General features: G+C 32.1%; 1 protein-coding gene across 1 annotated transcript; it reads left to right on the plus strand.

Annotated features, from left to right (window-relative positions):
• Positions 1–8,975: 8,975 nt before the first annotated feature.
• LOC108218682 (PH, RCC1 and FYVE domains-containing protein 1) lies at positions 8,976–19,193 on the plus strand. Its single transcript, XM_017391741.1, has 9 exons — positions 8,976–9,593; positions 10,848–10,934; positions 12,435–12,524; positions 12,717–12,803; positions 12,934–13,053; positions 14,735–16,825; positions 16,904–17,050; positions 17,876–18,423; positions 18,684–19,193. Exons 1-9 carry the CDS (start codon positions 9,549–9,551, stop codon positions 18,769–18,771), a joined length of 3,303 nt encoding a protein of 1,100 aa, XP_017247230.1. The 5' UTR covers positions 8,976–9,548; the 3' UTR covers positions 18,772–19,193.
• Positions 19,194–21,318: the final 2,125 nt, after the last annotated feature.

The following is a 21,318-nucleotide window of genomic DNA, read 5'->3' on the forward strand; positions in this document are numbered from 1 at the left end:
TCCAATCAGATTTCAATATATTATCATGTAGTTTTTCATATATAAAAGAATATAATAACATTATAAATTTAATTATAAATATAAAGTTTAAATTATATATTTATTTAAAATTAATATTGAATAATAACTACATGCTATTGCTGGTACATAAAATAAGTTGAATGGTCTTTATCTTTCATATTAGCCTAAGCGGGCAGGTTTTTGTTTTGTTTTCCAAAATTACTGTAATTATTGATTAATAATTCAAGGAACAGCTTTGGGCTTTGTCGTCCCTGTATGTGTCCAAATTCTAAAGAATGAGATTGATTATAACAGTCATTGAAAGTTCCGCAAGAAGATTGCACATTCGGATTAGGCGGTGATCATGTTCATTGTTATAGAAAGAGAGATCGTGCGGTGGATTATTAGCTGTTCCGTTAAGGAAATATTCATTTGGAATAGATTTGACATAGAATTATTAGCGTGTATTCTTCTTTGCTTTCTTAGATAATGTTCAGTTAACGTACACAGATATACTGCAGTCCAACCCCTCAAATAATAATATGAATTCGGTTTGGTTCTGGCTGTTGTGATGAAGTTGACTTGTGAGTAAAAATGTCTTCAGTGATAAAATATCTTGATCAGGTGATATTTGAATAATTTTTTATCATAAATAAATTTATTCCACATACTCTCGTAATACATTTCTGGTCAATAATAATTATTTAAAAAAAATCAGAATATTTAGTCGTTTCTAATTTTAGTCAACTTCCTATAATTTAAATTAACCGTTCTTATATTTTGTCCGACCTCCATAAACTTGTAAAAATATTTCACGTTCCTAATCATGTTTAAATAATATATAAACATCTAAAAAAATTATTATTCATTTTATATTTTATATGAACTTACGAAATAAACATATATACTACCAATCATTATATATAATACAATTTTATATTTAATTTTAAAAGATAGATATTACATCATGTTTATGACTCTCTCGAATATGAACTCATGCCTACTATTTACTCATTTGGAGCAAATGGATTTAATACTGTTATTCAGTTTCATCCAAGCAAGAAATGCTAGAAAGGAAGCGGAGGTGTCTATTATTGAAAGCAGATGCATGGGGTGTTTTTGGTGAAGATGGCTGATGTGGTGTGGTGGTACAGAGTGACTCTCCTCGCTGTTAATGTCTTCTACGATGTGTAAAATACAGATCTACTCGAGGCATAAGATTACTTGACATATTTCTCTAACACAGCGATTCTCGTTGTTGTTAATGTCTTGTATAAGAAGTTATTAAAATATAGCATAAGTTGAGACATTCCTCTGCCATCTTTTAAATATTTTTTATGTCTTTTTATAATTATGTTGGAGACAATTGTACTTATTAGAGCATCTCCAACGGCGTTGAGTATAATCGTTGCCTAAATGGGACCTGTAAGACATTATGTAAAAATTGTAAGACATTATGTAAAAATTGCTGAACCTGTAAACATTTTGCTTCAATGGTATTGGGTATATTGGTTGGCTATAATTTAAAAATAATATGTTATTAATATTTTAGATTGTTAAAATAGAATATATTAGTTCAATATGGTAATAAATGATGTGCAATCTTTCTACAGATTTATTGAAATTACTTGTTTTTGTTATTGAAAAAAATAACTCAAACCACCGTATCGGGACCTAAAACAGATAATTAGAATTTTTTTTATTCATCTGCTCTGATTAGAGCAACGATCACTAACCATAGCCAGTGTTGTAAAAAGCGGGAATCGGACTTAGTCGGTAAAGGCACCGTCCAGCGATTAATCGGATAATCGGAGATTAATCGGCAGCCCATTATTTATAACCAAGCACTCCCGTAAGCCCATAAAAAGAAGCAGAACGATTATTAAGCTTTTGTATACTAACCTGGATCCAAATGAGTTGGATAAATAATTGGATTGAAGCTCGCTCTCAGCTAAATGTTCTCCATGGGCTTCTTGTTGGGCTTACTCTTCCGGAACAAGGTTAACTTTAGAAAAACTAGCTGACACACTGGTTAACCTAGAGGCAGATATACATCAATACATGTTCCTTTTGGAAAAACAGAGATACAGTGTTTTTAGTTGAAAATACTTTTGCTGTGTTTTTTTTTCTAAAATTATGTTTCACTTTTTTTTAGCTTTGAGAGGGAAATAATCTATTCATGTCAAAATTTAATTATAATATATATGTTGTTAATAGTTAATTATTTCTTCTAAAGAGTTATTAATGGTTAATTTGATTGATGCACTCAGTTTTTTTGTGTTCTAATAACCACTTTTTCCGCGTAATGTTTTTAACAAAAGAATAAAAACAGCAATGTCAAGCTGATTCGAAAAGGTGCATAATGATTATTGTAAGATAGGCTTACATGACAGGTTAATTTTTAAAGGCCGACCAAAATGGTAGGCGGGGTCGAAATCATATTGATTTGTACGACTCCTCTGCAAAGTTAGCGTTTGGAGCTATGTTTTCCCCATTCTTTTTCGTGTTTCTCTTGTACTTCACTCAATAATGTCCGCCTCTCTCCCATAAAATTTTATCATTAAAATTTCCCGTCAAAAAAATAATTCCAAAAGCTATTGCACAATTAAATTAATTAATTATTATTACCTTGCAAAAAAAATTATTATTAGAATTTTATATGAACTTTCAAATTTAATTACTTGGGACTTGACTTTAACTTTCAATATTATCATAAATTATTCAATACACAAAAATCAAAGGTTTTTTTTTTTTGAGGAAACAAAAATCAAAGTTATTTTAACAATTATAAAATATTTTTATATATTAAATAGATTGTCGAAAAAAATAGTTTTGACTTGTTACTTATTTCAAAAAGTTGATTTGTAAATTATAAGCAGTAACCAAACTTATTTATACTATATGTTCCAAGTCATCGAAGACCTGGAAGATCGAAAACAAAATTAGGAAAGAATAGGAGTAAGATATACAGGAGGTAGATGAGTCAGACAATAAAACGCTTGATTTATTCTCCTCCATTCCAACGGATTTTCATAAAATAATTCGCAACTTTTTGTGTTGTACCGAAAGCAACATGACGGTAGTAATTTTATCACCAGATATAATTGAAAATCATGTAACATAGTAAAGGTATATACAACTCATTATTTTAATGTAGACCACTGAGGTAAGATATTGCTATAAAACGATCACTTCAATGAAATAAATGGATTATGAGAGATGCATGTGTGTTTTTATCAAATATTGAAGTTTCTCTTTGAAATATCTTGTGTATTTGTACCGCGCGATCGAAAAGCAAAAATGAAAGGTCAGAATAATACTACTCCGTGTTGATGCTTGATCCAGATTGTGATTTGTGAATCACTGTACACTAATCAGTTCGGGGATTCTGGTTCACTAAAACAGAACACCTTTTTAGAAATTAACATTTAGTAATTAGAAATAAATGTTTTTATTGACGGATTCAATTAACAGTTTATTGTAAAAGTGTTAGGTAAATAATTGTTTGATTAATTTTTTTTGACACATCCCAAAATCTTCAAAACAAAAAATTCCTTAAAATAGTTTTTTAGTCAAAATATCTCAATTTCAATCCGCTAACTATTAAACACTAGCATTAGCGGATTGAAATGTTACAACCTCTAAATCATCTCAAACATCTGGCTTCCGAACAGAGTCAAAGTTATTAATTTTAATTATTTTAAAATATAATTAAAATTATTATATTATAGTTTTGTGTTATTAATTTAAACTTGTATTAATATATTTAACTATATAAAAGAGATGGTAATATTAAAAAAATACAAATTTCAATTTCTATTCAATTAAATATTAGTATTATGAATTTGTAACGTAGTCCAAACTCAATACTTAGTCCGCTCTTTAACCAGCTGAACCAACGTGATTAGAGGAAATTAAAAAGATTAATATCAAAATATCACTTGTTTGTCGAGTATATTAAATTAGTCACTCAGTTCAGAATTGACTCAATTTGGTTATCAATTTGAAAATCTGTATCAAATTAATTATTAAAAAATTAAAATTTTATAACATTGATAGAAGATCAACTTGATACATAATTCAAATTATTGACTAAATTAAATCAGTTATAAAATAAATGATTATTTTGATATATTTGAACCAAATAAGTTGCGATTTTGATATTTATACAGAGAAATAAATCATCACTAAAAAAATCATGTAGCATTATGTAATCCCGCAAAAATAATGTAAGCTGACGAATGATGTAAGCTGATATAAGTAGGGCCTTATTAAAACCTGATGAAACATGGTTGCTCAGCTACCCAAATCAGACGACTCAGAAATATGCAAAATATCCCTATTTTACCGGAAAAGGTCTTTGTGCAAATCTAAGATAAAAATAAAATAAATCGAAATGATTACTTCAGTAGAATTGTTATATTACATATTACTGTGTGTTATCACTTAAACTAATACCTTTAAGCAACATAAAATTCTGAGAAGTATTTCATATGACTTGGAACTGGATCCGCAGAATCTGGTCTTGGGTTTAACTGTTTTCTGGGTAGGAATGTTGCTAATTAACTTGCTGCTAATATTTTTATACCTTCTATCTAGATTTTCATTTTTATGCCAAAGAACTTGTCTTAAGTGTGTTTTTCTCAGGAAGTAGCGGTTTATCAGTTATGAATACTCCGGTATTTAAGTATAGATTAATATGTAACTGTTTTTACTCATAACATTTTTTAAGAAGAATATCATTTACTTTTACTTTTTGCAAGTCCAGTCTTATGAAAGATTCTTGATTTATTTAAAAAAAAAACCTCTGATTGATCCTTCAAATATTTTACTCATTTATTGATTACATTTTAATTTGACTAAAAATTATCGAATCCCTAATAAATTCTAAATTGATGGGTTAATAGGTTAGTTCTGATTCATAATTTCCGCAATCGTACCTGCAACACATCATAGTTTTATTTATTGTTATATGCTTTATTAATAATATAATTCCATAACTAGGAGTCCTACCTTTATAATATGAGGGGTATTTAATTCGGATTTTAAAAAAATTTCCATTCATAAAAATAGAGGGTATTCACCTCTTAATAATGTAACAAGATTTTTGGGATATTCAATTAGAATTTTAAATTATTATACGAAATCTGGTGGTACTCAATCATGATTTTAAGTTATCCGATGATATTTAATTAGGATTATTTAAAACTCATTAGAATATAATGGTATTTAAATGTTAATGGATTTTTTTTGAATTCATTTAAAATATTTGAAATCTCAGCAAAATCCATGAGATTTAGAAACATTTACTTAAATCTTAAAAACTCTCGTCAACTCTGCGACATTTTATAAAAAATACACATAAAATCAAAATCTGATATAATCCACTAATATTCGTAAACTATATAAAATTTATTAAAATCTCGATTGAATATGTCCCTACATGTACATAATTATTCAATATAAGAGTATTTAAAATGCATGACTGGATTTGCTAGGATCTTTAACTATAGGGCTGTTTGGCAACGGTTTAAAAACCGGCTTCTGGGTTTATAAGTTATAAGCACTTATTTCGTACGTTTGTGTAAAATGTCAAGAAGTACTTATAAAAAGTTAAGAATGCTTGTTTTTGTTTCAGAGTTTCTATTTTTTTTCTAAACAGTTTAATCACTTATAAGTCTCAACTTGCTTCTAACTTCTATTCCACTTTTTTATTTTAAGCAAGAATCAATTATTTTAAACTCACCCAAACGGTCCTTATACATAAGTTTGACTTCTAGATTTATAAGGTAAAAACATTTATTCGTACTTTTTGTATAAAAAGTCAAGAGTATTTGAAAGAAGTTGAAGATACTAACTTTCGTTTCATGACTTCTGTTTTTTTCTCAAATACCTTAATCACTTTAACATTTTAATTTGTTTCAAACTTTTATTTTATTTTTTTATTTTAAATAAGAAAACACTTATTTTGAAAACATAAACGGCCCATACGTATTCTCTATTCTGTAAATTTTAAGTTTGAAATTTCAGTGATCTGTTGTACGCGTTGATTATATTTTTTCGCTTCTGCCCATGTGTAAATGGGAGATGATATGCATGTCAAACGCATAGGGGTTTATAAGGGTCCAAATTTGGTAAAATTTTAATATTCTATAAAAAATCGTCTTGGTGTAGGTGTCATAGAAGAATTAATAGATTGGAATTTTAAAAGGACAAATATAAATAGAACTTAACACGATAATTGGGGTGTATTGTTATATCGTTAATAGTTTATTATTAGATAATAATTATAATTTAAGATATGAATTTATTTAAAAACTAAGACATGAACTAAATAGAATTAAATATATTGTGAATAAATCGTTTAGAGTTTAGAAGCCATATTGTGGTTAAAAAACAGACAAACTCCCTTTTTTATGGGAATTTTTTTTTTTGAAGAATATATAACCAAAATAACCTTCAAATTTTAAACACGAATTTGAACCAGCGGTAAACTACATCTCTGTTCTGTTATCAATGATGAAATCTTAGTGGCCAAAAACAATATACATACACAATATGTAAAAGGTAAGTGGGAGTTATTTTTATCTGAAATTATTTAACCTCGGCACATCGATCATATTCGTCGTCTATCATATTAAAATAATGTATATTTAATTTTTAAGAAATATAAATAATACTGTAATAAATTAATAGTTTTGGAACATAGATAATTCTTATAATTAATTTAATTAACACTAACTAGTTTGTACATTTTACAATACATTATTAAGATTCTGACGTGATATCCCTCCTAAATCATAAATCAACAAAATTCACCCAGACATGTTGTTTTTCTTTTATAGTCGACCGGACAGGCATAATGGGATTAAGTGGGTGTTTGACTAAGCTTCTTATAAGTGCTTCCGGGCTTCTTTTAGCACTTTAAGCAGCTTCTACTTTTTACGTGGTGTTTGGCAAAAATAAGCAGAAGTGCTTATTTTGGGTTTTTAAGCCAGAAGCTGGAAGCTAGACATGCTAGCTTTTTTTGAGCTTTTCCCGTGATTTGAATTTACTATGAAGTTTTAAAAATTTTAATATATAATAAACTTTATTTATTAATAAAGTTTTTAATATTTTAATAATTTTATTTTTTTTAAAATTTATACATTTAAACTCAATTGACTTATAAGAAAAAGTTAACCAAACACTTTTAATAACTTATAAGTCAAGTTCACTTATCAATTATAATCCACTTCTTTATTTTAAGCAATAAGTCAAACTTTTAAGTTAAGCCAAACGCCCCCTAAGATTTAAGGCTGATATTCCTTAGAGTGGACGCCTTGATATTTACAATACCCAATGTCTTCGACATAGTAGAAGGAATAAAATGTTTACACTTATAACTAGACCGAGAATCGGCGATTTTATACTATATTCTTTAACTACACTCCTCTTGCATTATAGAATATATAAATTAATTCGTATGCTCCTAAAGATCCGAAGGTCTAGAGAAATTATATTTCTAGAGGTCTATGATTCAGAGAAAAAAGTAATATGCGTATATTTTGTTATTTTAAAAACGCATAATATATGTGTGTAATCAAATTAAATTGACAACTATTATATGTTAATTAATATTTAATTAAATATCAAATATTTGTATAAATAATAAATATTTATTTAAATTATAAGGATGCAATTCCATTATACTGTTTTTCAACCAAACATTATCCAAACGACAACATAAAAAGATGCCCAAAATGATCGGATAAATATACGTGCACACACGTACAAGTGCTTTTTATAGAATGCGATTACCTTGCCACCGTATTGATGTATCGGTTTTTGTACACTTATAACACACCGTATTGATGTATCGGTTTTTGTACACTTGTAACACAACGGTGTGTATTATGTATGTAGATAGAATTATACACATTTATTTATTGTATGCGAGACATATATCACAATTTTTTAAATTGCGACAGAGTTAAGCAGTATATACAAATATACTTGGCATACGTGATCGTTCACCGTGTTGATGTATTGGTTTTTGTATACTTGTAACACAATGGTGTGTATTATGTATATAGATAAAATTATACACATTTATTTATTGTATGTGAAACATATCTCACTGTATTTTAAATTAGGACAGAGTTAAACATTATATACAAATATACTTGGCATACGTGATCGTACACCGACGATCTACTTGACATTTTCGTCAACAATATCTCAAATTTTTCAATTACAAACTCATAAGTACTATGGTAATTACAAGTTTTTCATGAAAATCCTAGTCTAATGTTTGAATATGTTAAACAAGTAATGTGTGCATATTGAGATTGTATAATGTGTCCACTTATCATCGAGATTTAATGTTTGAATATATTAAATGCGAAATATGTGCATGTTGAGATTGTATAGTGATATAAGAAGAAAAATGTAAAGATAATAATGATACTGTGATGAGAGAATGCAGTCAGACTTTCTTTACTCGATCAAGAAATCAATTGTGTGAATTCCTTAAATATGAATATAACACGATCATAAGATAAAAAATGTACAAAATCTGTCACACTATGTGTTATTTTAGATATACAACACATGCATATTAGTTCTCTAAAATATTTTCTCGCAAAATATATATTAGATTTAATATTAAACTTATTAACATTATAGACTGAACTAATATTAAATTAATATTTTAAATTAAACTAATGTTTTAAATTATTTAATATTTATTATATTTAAAATTAAGTATATATTCATCCACCAATTATTAATTTGATATAGTTACACATTTTGAAACTAACATAAAAAATAATATCTCAATTTCACACCGCATCACACCGATCCAAGCTCATCGATATTTTGCGAACCAAACCACAAGCAAAGTTTAAATGGAAAAGAGTAAATGTGAATCCAGTAAAGTTACTGATATGTAAAATTCCAGGTTAAATAAACATAAAATTAAGAGTAACATTTTGTACAGAAAAGAAAGATTAGTAGCATTGGAATTTGGAACAAATGTCTCGCTACTTTTCTTTTTGTTTTCAGGCCCTTTTCTTTCCTTTTGATTCATAGATTCATCTTTGACCTCTCTAGGACTCTCTCTCCCCCTCTCTCTCGGCGTACATATATACGCTGCCTCGCCGGCGATCACGTTACATCTTCGCCGGAGATCAAGCTCACCCCGCCAGACAGCTTTGATCTCCGTCCTCTTCAATCTCGACTCTCCTCATAGTGAAACTATTGACGGTCAATTAGTGAATTCAACGGCGGTGAGAAATAGAGCTGTTTAGTCAAAATACAATCAAAAACGGCTTTGAAAACACTAATTGCTGATTCAATTGATAGATCTAAGAGGCTGCGGTGAGTTCTAGGGCTGAGTGTTATCGAAAATCGTGTAGATTTTGAGATATATTTGAGTAATAGGAGTTGCCGTTGGGGGACTGGTGAAGAGAGTTGATGGTAGTGTACGGCACACGGTTTTTGACTTTTGATGACGACCGGAACTCTTCGGAGGTGGCGGTGGTGTACTGGTGAATCTCTCTCATGGAATGGCAGATCTCGCGAGCTCCGCTAATGCTGATAATATTGAACAGGTATAATTTTCTTCGATTTTAATTCTGATGCATCTTAATTCGTTAATGTTATGTCGCACAAATTAGGTTTAGTAATCATTTTATGTATGAAATTTGGATAGATATTGTTATTTTTATGTGAGATCAGTTTGGAGTTTTGTTTTGTTGAGGATCATATCTATAGCATTCCGCGGGAATTAAGCTGTGCTTGTTCGTGTACATTTTTTATATGTAGATAAAAATTTCATAATGACTCTCTACAACTTCAGGTTGCTTGTACTTTACGTTGTGTTTAATATTGTTTTCTGTTTTTTTATTTTCAGAATTTGCCTTAAACTAAAGCAATAAACTGTTTTTTGTAATGTTCGAAATTAACAGGTGATATTCGTCAAAAAAGTGAAAATAAAATCAACCGGTGTTTTGCAATTAATTTCTGGAAAAGGTTTAAAAGACAAGTAATACCGTTTTGGTTGAGATGCGAAGTAGTTCAATCGTCATAACAGAAGGTTGTAGCGTTATATCGAGGGATTTTAAGAGATACAGAACAATTTTATAGTTCCACAAAAGAACATTTCCTATTCTTGTCCCAAAACTGTTTTTTACTTCTGAAAACAGGATCAATAATGAAACAGGTTTTCAGTAATTTTTCGCAGTGCTTGTACATTGATATTACTACAGAACATATTACTGGTTTTACAGAACTTTATTCTCCACCAATAGTGACCTAGTACCATGACAACTAAAATAAATACGAGTATTGTATTAACTCCGAGAGTGCACACCAGGAACCAGGCTTACAGTTTCATATATATATATATATATATATGTATGTATGTATGATTTTTTTCTGTTTCTTAGTTACATAAATGCAGGAATGTAAGATAACAGCTGAGACATGTAGAAGATAGTTTTCAGAAAAGAGAATTAAAGAGAGATTGAGAAAGACAGAGCAGGGAGATTTGAGAGAGGCAGAGTTACAGATAGACAGAGATAGAAATAGAATAATGGACTGTGCGGAAAGTTAGCTAAGAAGAGTTATTATGGAGAGATTTCAACAAAATAAAATATTACAATGATTATAGCTATATATAGACCTCTAATCCACTGAACTGGACACCTGAGACTATATTTTGCACCTGATGGCTTTCAAAGTTTACGCCCAAGATATATTTGGTGCAGTCAGTATAATTGAGTTCATAGTAATTTTTGTCTATATACTTGCTTTGAGCACATGTATGTGAATAGCTTATCACTATTTTCCTCTTCTTGTTGCAGGCACTAGTTACTTTAAAGAAGGGTTCTCAACTACTTAAATATGGCCGAAAGGGAAAGCCAAAATTTTGTCCATTCAGACTTTCTTATGTAAGTATCAAGTATTAGATACTTGCTTCTATGTATGTTGGCACCGTTCAAAACTGTAGGAACGTGATTTACATAGTTAGATTTGTAATTATGTATAAACAGAGATATGCATATTCTTGTTAAATAAATTCTACCAGTCATGATTATACGAGCTTGTACATATTTTATGACTTGCGTCAATATATATATGTGTATATAATGTCTAAGAATTGCCTAGATTGGGCGTATAGGGCTGTGTGAGCGTCATCCGATATTGTTTACGTGGTTCCTAAGAAGCCTTGGGCTGAAAGATTTGATGTATGTTCTAATTAGTTAGCTCATTACTTATATTTAAAATGGAGATTTGTACTAGGGACAGAATAATACTCGATAAAGTAATAACTTCCATTAAGTAATATTTATTTCTATTTCCCACTTCGGCCAGTAGGATAAAGTAATACTTTCACTAAATGCATAAGATGATAAATTTCAAAAATATTGGGCCCAACCAAAATATAAAGTAGTATTTATTAAAATTTATTTACGTATATTATATTTTGAAAGAAATATATATAGACAACTCTTGTTTTCTTATATAATTTTTCTTATTACAGCAAATTATTGGTTCTGGTGATTATGTCATATGTTTACTTTGATAGCACATTATACGACATAAACTCTGGCTCACAATAATTAGTTCTGAATATCTTTTTCTTCGTGATTTAGAAATCGTATCATTCATACTATGATAAATGCAACGTACATTTTTTTGTAGAACTTAACCAATTAAATCTTGCATTTTGTGTTTATGGTATGCATTTAATATTGCAATACAAGTAGATTTGAATTTACATTGAATATATCTACCAACTATAAAGAGTGCGCTACATTTTACATATATAGATTTTGGGAATAATGCATATGCATTTATCGTCAATTAATATTCTGTTATTTTATCGATATAGTAATAAACTCGATCAAATAATATTTTCATGGTCCCAAGAGTATCACTATAAAGAGGTTTAACTTTATTTGAATATGATCATCATTTCTTGTGTTATGTACTTCTGTCAAAATGTCTCCTTGCAAAAGTTAGAAAGTAGTTTATAAAACAGTTTCATCAGGCTTTTTCCTTTACTACTTGACCGTAGTTAGGGGTGCTTAAAAGCCACACCGCCACACTAATACATAAATTAGAAGGGGCTTACAAGGACTTCTGTCGATTATTGCTAATATTTGGTTATTACATTATTTTGAGATCCACTGGTCTCAGATCATTAATTGTCCATAGTATCACCTTGTCCACACAATGCACTATGATGAGACTATATATGTTCTCAGGCTAGTGAAATATATTCTTTATATTGTATGATTATACTACATCTACATCTGATATGAATCGGTCCTTTAGTTTAATTATTCATTTCATCTCATAGTTCAGTGTCCACTTTGACAATCTGTAAGCATATGTAAACAGTTCTGCGTTGTTTTTCTAGTTGATGATTTGTATTTCAATTTCAGGATGGTTCTTCCTTGATCTGGTTCTCTAGTAGCGGCGAAAGAGTATTAAAGTTAGCTTCAGTTTCAAGAATCATTCCTGGACAAAGAACTGTAAGTTACTAAAATTATAGGCTTCAATAACCACCTTGTGTGCCTGTTCTCTCATTTTTCCAAGTTCTTTTTCCAGGTTATGATTCAATGACTGCAATTGAACATGGCTTCTATTGTATCTTCATATTATAGTTTAAACGCCTTGTAGTACCTATGTTGTTTCCTTACTTATTGTGATTAATATGTTATCAGGCTGTATTTCAACGGTATCTTCGTCCTGAAAAGGACTATTTGTCATTTTCTCTCATATACAACAACGGGAAACGGTCACTTGATTTGGTAGGCTATCTATTTTTTTATGTTATCCTCTTTTCATCATTTACGCATAACCACACCCCCTCCCCCCAAATTCGTCCCCATCCATTGTTTTCTGGCTTCATTGCTGAGTTGAGCTTTGTTTCTTTCCCAGATCTGCAAGGATAAAGCAGAGGCTGAGTTGTGGATTGCAGGCCTCAAATCCTTAATATCTTCAGGGCAAGGTGGACGCTCCAAAATTGATGGATGGAGTGATGGAGGCCTCTACCTTGATGTAGTTCTAGTAACCTTTGCTCTCTTAGTAGTTTTTTTTTAAGCTTTCATCGTCTACCCCTGCACTACAGCTAATTAAAATATCGCATGTTTCTAATTACAGAGGTTGAGTGGAGTTTGAATTCGTAATTCAGTATACTAGCACATGCCCATGCAAATCACCCTATTCATATATTTTTAAAAATGTTGATTAACTTGTACAATAATAATTATTGTGTAATATAGTATTAAATATATTATTATAAGACACTCAGAATATTAATAAATATCTTTATACCCCGTGTCAGTCACACTATTCATATATTTATAAAATTGTCGATTAAATTATAAAATAATTATTGTGTTGTATAGTATTAGATATACTTTTAATAAGACATTCAGAAAATCAATAAATATCTTTATGATTGGTAGTATCAGAAACAGAAGTATTTGAAGTTATAACGTATGCATGCATGTACGTATGGATCAATTAATATATTAGAAATATCATTTGAAATATATGGAAAATTGCATTTGCAATTCTTGTAGGATTGTAATATTAATATTTTTTTAACTGATTACTGATTAATTTATACTCCCTCCGTCCCAATGAATTATATACATTTGGATCGGACACGGAGACCAAGAAAAAGTGTAAGAAATGAGTAAAGTTAGATGGAAAGTGGGTAAAGTGGTGGGACCCGCATAATTTTTAATAATAGATTTGAGATAGTGGAGTAAAGTAGTGGGTGTAATAGTGTTTTTATTATTATATAATGGAGATAGTGGGAGAATGTAGTGGGTGTAGTAGTGTTTTATAATATAAAAAGTTGCTATTTTGGGAATGTATAGAAATGATGGGACATCCCAAAAAGGAAACTGTATAGAACTGATTGGCACGGAGGGATTAATGTATTATTGTAAATTTGTAATGCTAATATTATTATGATATTGTAAGTATATTTTATAACATTAAGTTTAATAAATTGGATGTATAATCGAAATGTTCTAATTTATTTCTGAATATATTTACATAATGATTGTATAAATACAATATAGCGGCTAAATTTTCAGAATAAATTAAAATACTATTGACAAAATGCATTAATATGTATATGGTTGCTAAGAAAGTGTTTGTTCTTTTAACTACATTATAGAATGGTGATAATATATAACAATGTGTATCTGAAGGTTCAACGGATGATCAATTTAATATGAACCTAAGAAGTTAAATTTTAACCGGTGGATGTTAAAAAAGTTGGCCTGCCCAGTTTAGTTTAATGAAAAAAACTGGTTTCTTTGACGGGTTTTAATGTTCTCAAGATTAATTGGTCCCCATATGAACCAAATCTGGAGCATGCATAAGCATATAGGTTTTGTTAAGAAATTTATATGGAGTAGCTAACGCCATAATGTGACATGGATGAAAATAGAATGTATATATATAATTGGGTTCATATTTTTTTAAGGATTCTAATTGAATTCGTACGGCGTAACTATTATATTTAACTTATGCATCTTGATTCATGAATTGCTATGTTACTGTAACCTTACATCAAGCCATAAATATACATTTTAACTGATGGTGGTCCTAGGTTGTACGAAGTAATGCAGTTCATTAACTTGTCTTCTAAAACATTACTCTGAGAATAATATTTACTGTCCTTTGACTGTGTAATGTTTGTTGCATAAAATGATTTCAGGATAGTAAAGACTTGACATCAAATAGTGCAAGTGATAGTGCTGCTCGAGATAGTAGTTCTCCAGACGTTTCTCTCAGTTCCAACAAAAATTCTCCAAAGGATTATCGTCCCAAGAAGTCTGTCCATTCTGAAGGGTCACATGTAGCTCTGGATCAAACCAACATGCAAGTAAAGGGATCAGGTTCAGATGCCTTCCGTGTCAGTGTTTCTAGTGCCCCCAGCACCTCAAGTCACGGTTCGGTACCAGATGACTATGATGCTTTAGCTGATGTGTACATATGGGGTGAGGTAATATGCGATAATCTTGTTAAGTCAGATAGTGATAAAATTAGTGATTCTATAACCACCAGAACTGACATCCTCCTACCAAGACCCCTGGAATCCAATGTAGTGTTGGATGTACACCATATAGCCTGTGGGGTAAGGCATGCTGCTCTAGTCACGAGGCAGGGTGAAGTTTTTACTTGGGGAGAAGAATCTGGAGGACGACTTGGCCATGGCGTTCGTAAAGATATTACCCAACCTCAATTAGTTGAATCTCTAACTGCTTGCAATGTAGATTTTGTTGCTTGTGGTGAATTCCACACCTGTGCTGTTACAATGGCTGGAGAAATTTACACTTGGGGAGATGGTACACATAATGCCGGGTTGCTTGGGCATGGCACTGAAGTCAGTCACTGGATACCCAAGAAAATATCTGGTCCTCTCGATGGACTTCAAATTGCTATGGTTACTTGTGGTCCATGGCACACAGCGTTGGTCACGTCAACTGGACAATTATTTACATTTGGTGATGGAACTTTTGGTGTTTTGGGCCATGGAGACAGAGAAAGTGTTCCATATCCAAGGGAAATAGAATCTCTCTCGGGTTTGAGGACAATTGCTGTTGCTTGTGGAGTATGGCACACTGCTGCTGTAGTTGAAGTTATTGTTACACAGTCTAGTTCAAGCGTATCGTCTGGGAAATTGTTTACTTGGGGCGATGGTGACAAAAATCGTTTAGGACATGGAGACAAGGATGCCCGACTCAAACCTACGTGCGTGCCAGCTCTTATTGATTATGATTTTCAGAAAGTTGCTTGTGGGCACAGTTTGACTGTAGGTTTGACCACATCGGGACATGTTTTTACAATGGGAAGCACCGTGTATGGTCAACTTGGCAATCCTCAGTCTGATGGTAAGGTACCTTGCTCGGTAGATGATAAGCTATCTGGAGAGTTTGTTGAAGAGATTGCTTGTGGAGCTTATCATGTAGCTGTATTAACATCTAGGAATGAGGTCTATACGTGGGGTAAAGGAGCTAATGGGAGGTTGGGTCATGGAGATATTGAAGATCGGAAAACACCCAATTTAGTTGAAGCTTTGAAAGATAGACACATTAAGTACATATCTTGTGGTTCAAATTACACTACAGCTATCTGTCTCCATAAATGGGTTTCTGGTGCTGAGCAGTCTCAGTGTTCTGCTTGTAGGCAAGCTTTTGGATTTACTAGGAAGAGGCACAACTGCTATAACTGTGGGCTTGTGCACTGTCACTCTTGCAGTTCTAAAAAAGCATTGAGGGCAGCATTGGCTCCCAACCCTAGCAAACCATATCGTGTGTGTGATTCCTGTTTTGTGAAACTGAATAAAATGACAGAAGCTGGTGGAAGTATAAGAAAAAACGCTATACCACGCCTTTCAGGTGAAAATAAGGACCGGTTAGACAAGTCTGAACTTCGATTGGCAAAGTTTGGGGTACCGTCCAATTTGGACCTGATCAAGCAGTTAGATAGCAAAGCAGCTAAGCAAGCTAAAAAATCTGATACCTTCTCATTAAACCGTTCCTCGCAGGCTCCTTCCCTGTTACAACTAAAAGATGTTGTATTGTCCACTGCCATTGATATTCGACGAACTATTCCCAAGTCCCAGCCTACTTCATCTGGTGTTAGTTCCAGGTCGGTGTCACCATTTTCTAGAAAGCCAAGCCCTCCACGTTCAGCAACACCTGTTCCTACAACATCAGGACTTTCATTTTCAAAGAGTGTTGCTGATAGTTTAAAGAAAACAAATGATCTATTGAATCAGGAAGTGTTTAAGTTACGTCGGCAGGTGCGTTTAATTTCTTTCTGTTTGTAATAATTTTTTTTTAAAGATTTTGTTATTTGATATAATACGGACTTGTAATAGGTGGAAAGTTTGAGAAATCAATGTGAACTACAAGAAAAAGAGCTTCAGAAATCAACACAGAAAACGCAAGAAGCGATGGCATTGGCTGCTGAGGAATCTTTAAAATCAAAAGCTGCGAAAGATGTAATTAAGTCGCTCACTTCACAGGTAGTTTTTTGTGGTCTCCCCTGCTGGAGTTCTTTTTCCTTGTGAGTTGTTCTAAGATAACATGCATGTGTCTAAAACAAAAATAATAGGTAAGTAAATTTAAGTTCATAGCATCAACTTATAAATGAATGTATGTGTGTTTTATCTATACAAGCGTCGCAGAGTCTGTGCTAAGCACGTTGGGATGTATATAAGTATATATTTAAATTTTGAATTAATTTTTCTGTCCTGTGTTTAATTTTAGAAATATAATATATTTTTGTGAAGGAAATGTCGTTAGAAAATGCTATTATGTTAGGGAGAATGACATCCCCTTTTCGAAGAGGATAACATTTTCGAATTGTTGAATTCAATTAGAGCATTTTCATACAACTGTCGTCAGGAACAATACAAATGAAAATTGGTTAATTTTGAGAAATATGTTTTCTGAGAAATTACCTTCCGGGTTTTTTTTGAGAAAATTAGGTATGGAAATTAAGTAACTTCCCATCAAACAAATGGAGCCTATAAATGTTACAGTAATGCAGGCATCTTAAAATTCTTAACTGTTTAGCCTAATTTATCCATTTTCTTGAATGCGGGCTAGTAGCATTTTTGGTTTCCAGCCCTTAGCAGTTCAAAGAATCACTGACTATCAATATTATGTGGAATCCATGGCTTTTGCACTGATATTAGAAAGCTAAATCACATCCGTGAAGCATTGATGCAAGCAGTTCTTCTTCCAAGCAGTTTTTCTTGCAAATAGTTTTCCAATTGTTTTTCTCCGGCTTACAACTTCCACCCACTGTTTATTAAATTAATACTTATTTCTATTTACTATGTCAGCTCAAAGACATGGCTGAGAGATTGCCGCCTGGTGCTTATGACGCCGAAAGCCTTAGGCTTGCCTGCTTGCCAAATGGCTTGGATCGAGACAGTGGACACCATCTGGAAACAAATGGAGAGCGAAATTTAAAATCTGATTCAATAAACAGCTCCGATGTTGTTTCTCACGTGGGCTTGGAAACTGGTTCAGTCAATGAAGCGGGTGACCCTTCTGAACTGCCTAAAGATTTGGCAGGGTGCAATGGTATTAGTTCCGGTAATAGCCAGGATCTCTTGACACCCAATGAAAGGGAAGATTTTTCGGATCATAAACTTCCTAATAGTAACGGAGGGGTGCAAGGGGAAAGTAACAGTGTCTTATCTGGTCCAGACAAGGAATCTGGGCATTTTCATGGTGCCGAGAATGGCATGAAACAAAGAAATCTGACTGTGCCTGCTAATCCAAATCAAGTTGAGGCTGAATGGATAGAGCAGTATGAACCTGGTGTGTATATAACACTGGTAGCACTACAAGATGGAACTAGGGATCTCAAGAGGGTTCGCTTCAGGTATTAGCATAATATTGTTGCATCACATATTTTAAATGTCATTAATGGAGTGTATCTGCTGTCCAGATCTATATTTTAATTTTGTTAAATATTGTTTAAAAGAGTCAATATGGGTGAAATAGTGTTTAAAGTTAACCATGATTATGCATTTCTTATGATAATGTTGAAACCTTTAAATTTTTCCATATCTGTATGTAAAAAAGTGAAGGTAAAATCACTTCTCAGTATGTAATAACATTTACGTTCTTCCATATTTGCAGTCGAAGAAGATTTGGAGAGCACCAAGCAGAGACTTGGTGGTCAGAGAACCGGGAAAAGGTATACCAGAAATACAATGTTAGAGGATAGAACTTGTCATCAGTATCAGGTCTGAATGATCGTACTCCCAGAGGAGCTATTTAGCTGTCAAGCCAGTATTGGAAGTCTCTTCCAGTAAACATTCTTTTGGCATATCAAAGTAGGTTCAAAGCTGAGAAAAGCGAAGGGAGTTGTAGATCCTTCTTTTTAATTCCCGTCACTTCTTCAATAATTATTCTCTTTTTTAATTAATTGTTAAGCATGTCAGGCCTCCAAATATATGCTGTAGTCATGTAGTGTACATATCTCCAACTTATAGTTTCGGGAAATTTTTGGTTCTGTATTTCAGCAGGTTCTTTGGAAGGTGGAAACCCCCAATTTAATCAGACTTTGTTGGTTTAAACTTCCAAACGGGACCCTTGAAAATATTAGGAGGATCTGGAATGTTGATAAATATTATTCTTTCTTTTTTTTGTGCGTGGGGTTTTTATGTTTTAGTTTTATTTCTTGTAAAATGGAATGTACAGGACCGGAGCCAAAATTTATTACTCCATAAGATTAATTAGAACGTATCATATTAGGTACAAAAATTAGATTATATTCCACCATTATATTTAAGAAATTAATACTGAAACAGAAGAATTATGGCCCTAGTTTTGTTCAAGGTTTGCTACCAATAATAATGCCATTTGCCAATACAGTATTATAGAAGTGCAGTGAGGTTCAAACCCCTTCTTCTGAATGCCTCCATTATTTTCAATCCTTATGTTTCTGGTTCTTTCTGTTATGTTTACCCACTCATGCATCTTAATCTTGTGCATATCATTAAAAATCAATTATAAAGTCTTATGGAAAAGTAGGTTTTGTAGGTAAAATAATTTAGTTCTCTTTAATCAGAACAACCCAGACCGTTTATCGAATCAAAAAGTATAGGAGTTGCTAAAAAGAGTAAAAGTTGAAAACCGACCAATTCCCATGGAGGTCATGTCACACAACCACCTCTACAACAGACAACAGTTCTCCGGCCAGATTGCAAGAATCAAATCTGGAATATGCAGATCACTTGTATATTTGCAGATTTCGCAATAAGAGATCAAGATTAAGTGTAGAATGTTGAATCATGAAAAATATTCATGAGCTGACAAGTATAATGTTCGTCAAATATAAAATAATGTGGCGAAATTTCTACTCAGTATGAATATAAAACAACACCAATTCCGCGTCTAAGATGAGTTGAACAGACAACAATGCTTTTACTCCGAGTAGTTGGTGCTGCAGCAGGTAAATCTCTATGCATACGTTTCAACAGTAAAATGTTGTTAAATCCATTGCCACTATTCAACACTCAACAGTATTGACAAAGACAAAGTCAGTAGCTAGCCATTTTGTCAAGCAGGGACAACAGTTTCTCACAACATAACGCATGCATGAGACTTTCATTCTGTCTAAACTTATACATAAAATTCTATATTCATAATCCTGAAAATTTCTAATTTCCAGCCACTATGTTAACATGTAGAAGACATGATTTTAATCTTTTAACAAACACGGAGAAATGAAAATATTGTTAAAAAGTCTGACCTATATAAAATATTATGATGATTTCATTAAAACATGTACACAAGCACCTTAACAAGCTAATTCCCCAGCTTCATGGAGCTCTCTTGAGCCAGCTTTTAAGGCCACCGTACGAATTATGCCGCAACGACGGCCCGGACGGCGGAAACGGAACTCCCTTGGGCAAGAAGCCAGTAGAAGTGGCGGATAAGTCAGGAGCCAGAATAGGCCTCACCTTAAGAAACTGTGTGTGGCCAGAGCCCCTGGCTTCCCCTGCAGCTAAAAACACAAACATGAAAACCACCCTTATAAAAACCAACAGCAGTGTCAGCAATGTTGTTGGTCTCTTGGAATTCATCTCGAAAAAAATTAAGCAAGCAGCAAAGTGAAGGAGAAATAGAGAAAGATGAGTAGAAAAGGATATGGTAGGGGCACACGGCTTCTGGTACAAGATTTGATATGTTTGTAGATTTTGTTTTTGTATATAGTGGAGTGCTGGTTGAAATGAATAAATACAATATATGTATATAATGACAATAAAAAGAGTTAAGAGAGTCCTGATTTACCGCAGAGTCAAAAGTATGTGTAATGTAATGTATCTGGGAGCATATGGGATTGTCTAGGATGACTTGTGACACAAGGAGATATAAAAATGAAAACTGATGGGAAATACTACTAATCCCTCCGTCTCATATCAGGTTCTTTATGTTATTTTTTAACACGTATTTTAAGGATCTTATAAAGTATACTTCCGTTATATATTTAACTTTTTTTAAAATCTTGAAGAAAAAAAATTAACGTTTAAACTTTTATTCAAAAAATATAAAAATTAAAAACACATTATTGAATTATATTTTATAAAAATCTCAAAATGCGTGCAAATAGTGACGTAAACATCTGGATGAGACTGAGGGAGTATATTAGTTTTTGGGGAGGTGGTGGATGGGGGTTAATATTGAATGTTATTTTTGTTTTGTGACATAGGTTAATAGTGAATGTGGGGTCGTGTGTTTGAGGACAATATCATGGTGTAGTGATATT

The sequence above is a fragment of the Daucus carota genome, chromosome 4 (assembly GCF_001625215.2).
Source record: "Daucus carota subsp. sativus chromosome 4, DH1 v3.0, whole genome shotgun sequence".
Classification (NCBI taxonomy): Eukaryota; Viridiplantae; Streptophyta; class Magnoliopsida; order Apiales; family Apiaceae; genus Daucus; species Daucus carota.

What these genes read in the sequence shown, in the direction of transcription:
- LOC108218682 (XM_017391741.1), top strand. Translation starts at nt 9,549, where the DNA reads ATGGCAGATCTCGCGAGCTCCGCTAATGCTGATAATATTGAACAG. An exon ending in GTCCATTCAGACTTTCTTAT is followed by an intron (nt 10,935 to 12,434) that starts GTAAGTATCAAG and finishes TTTCAATTTCAG; the next exon opens with GATGGTTCTTCCTTGATCTG. An exon ending in TCATTCCTGGACAAAGAACT is followed by an intron (nt 12,525 to 12,716) that starts GTAAGTTACTAA and finishes ATATGTTATCAG; the next exon opens with GCTGTATTTCAACGGTATCT.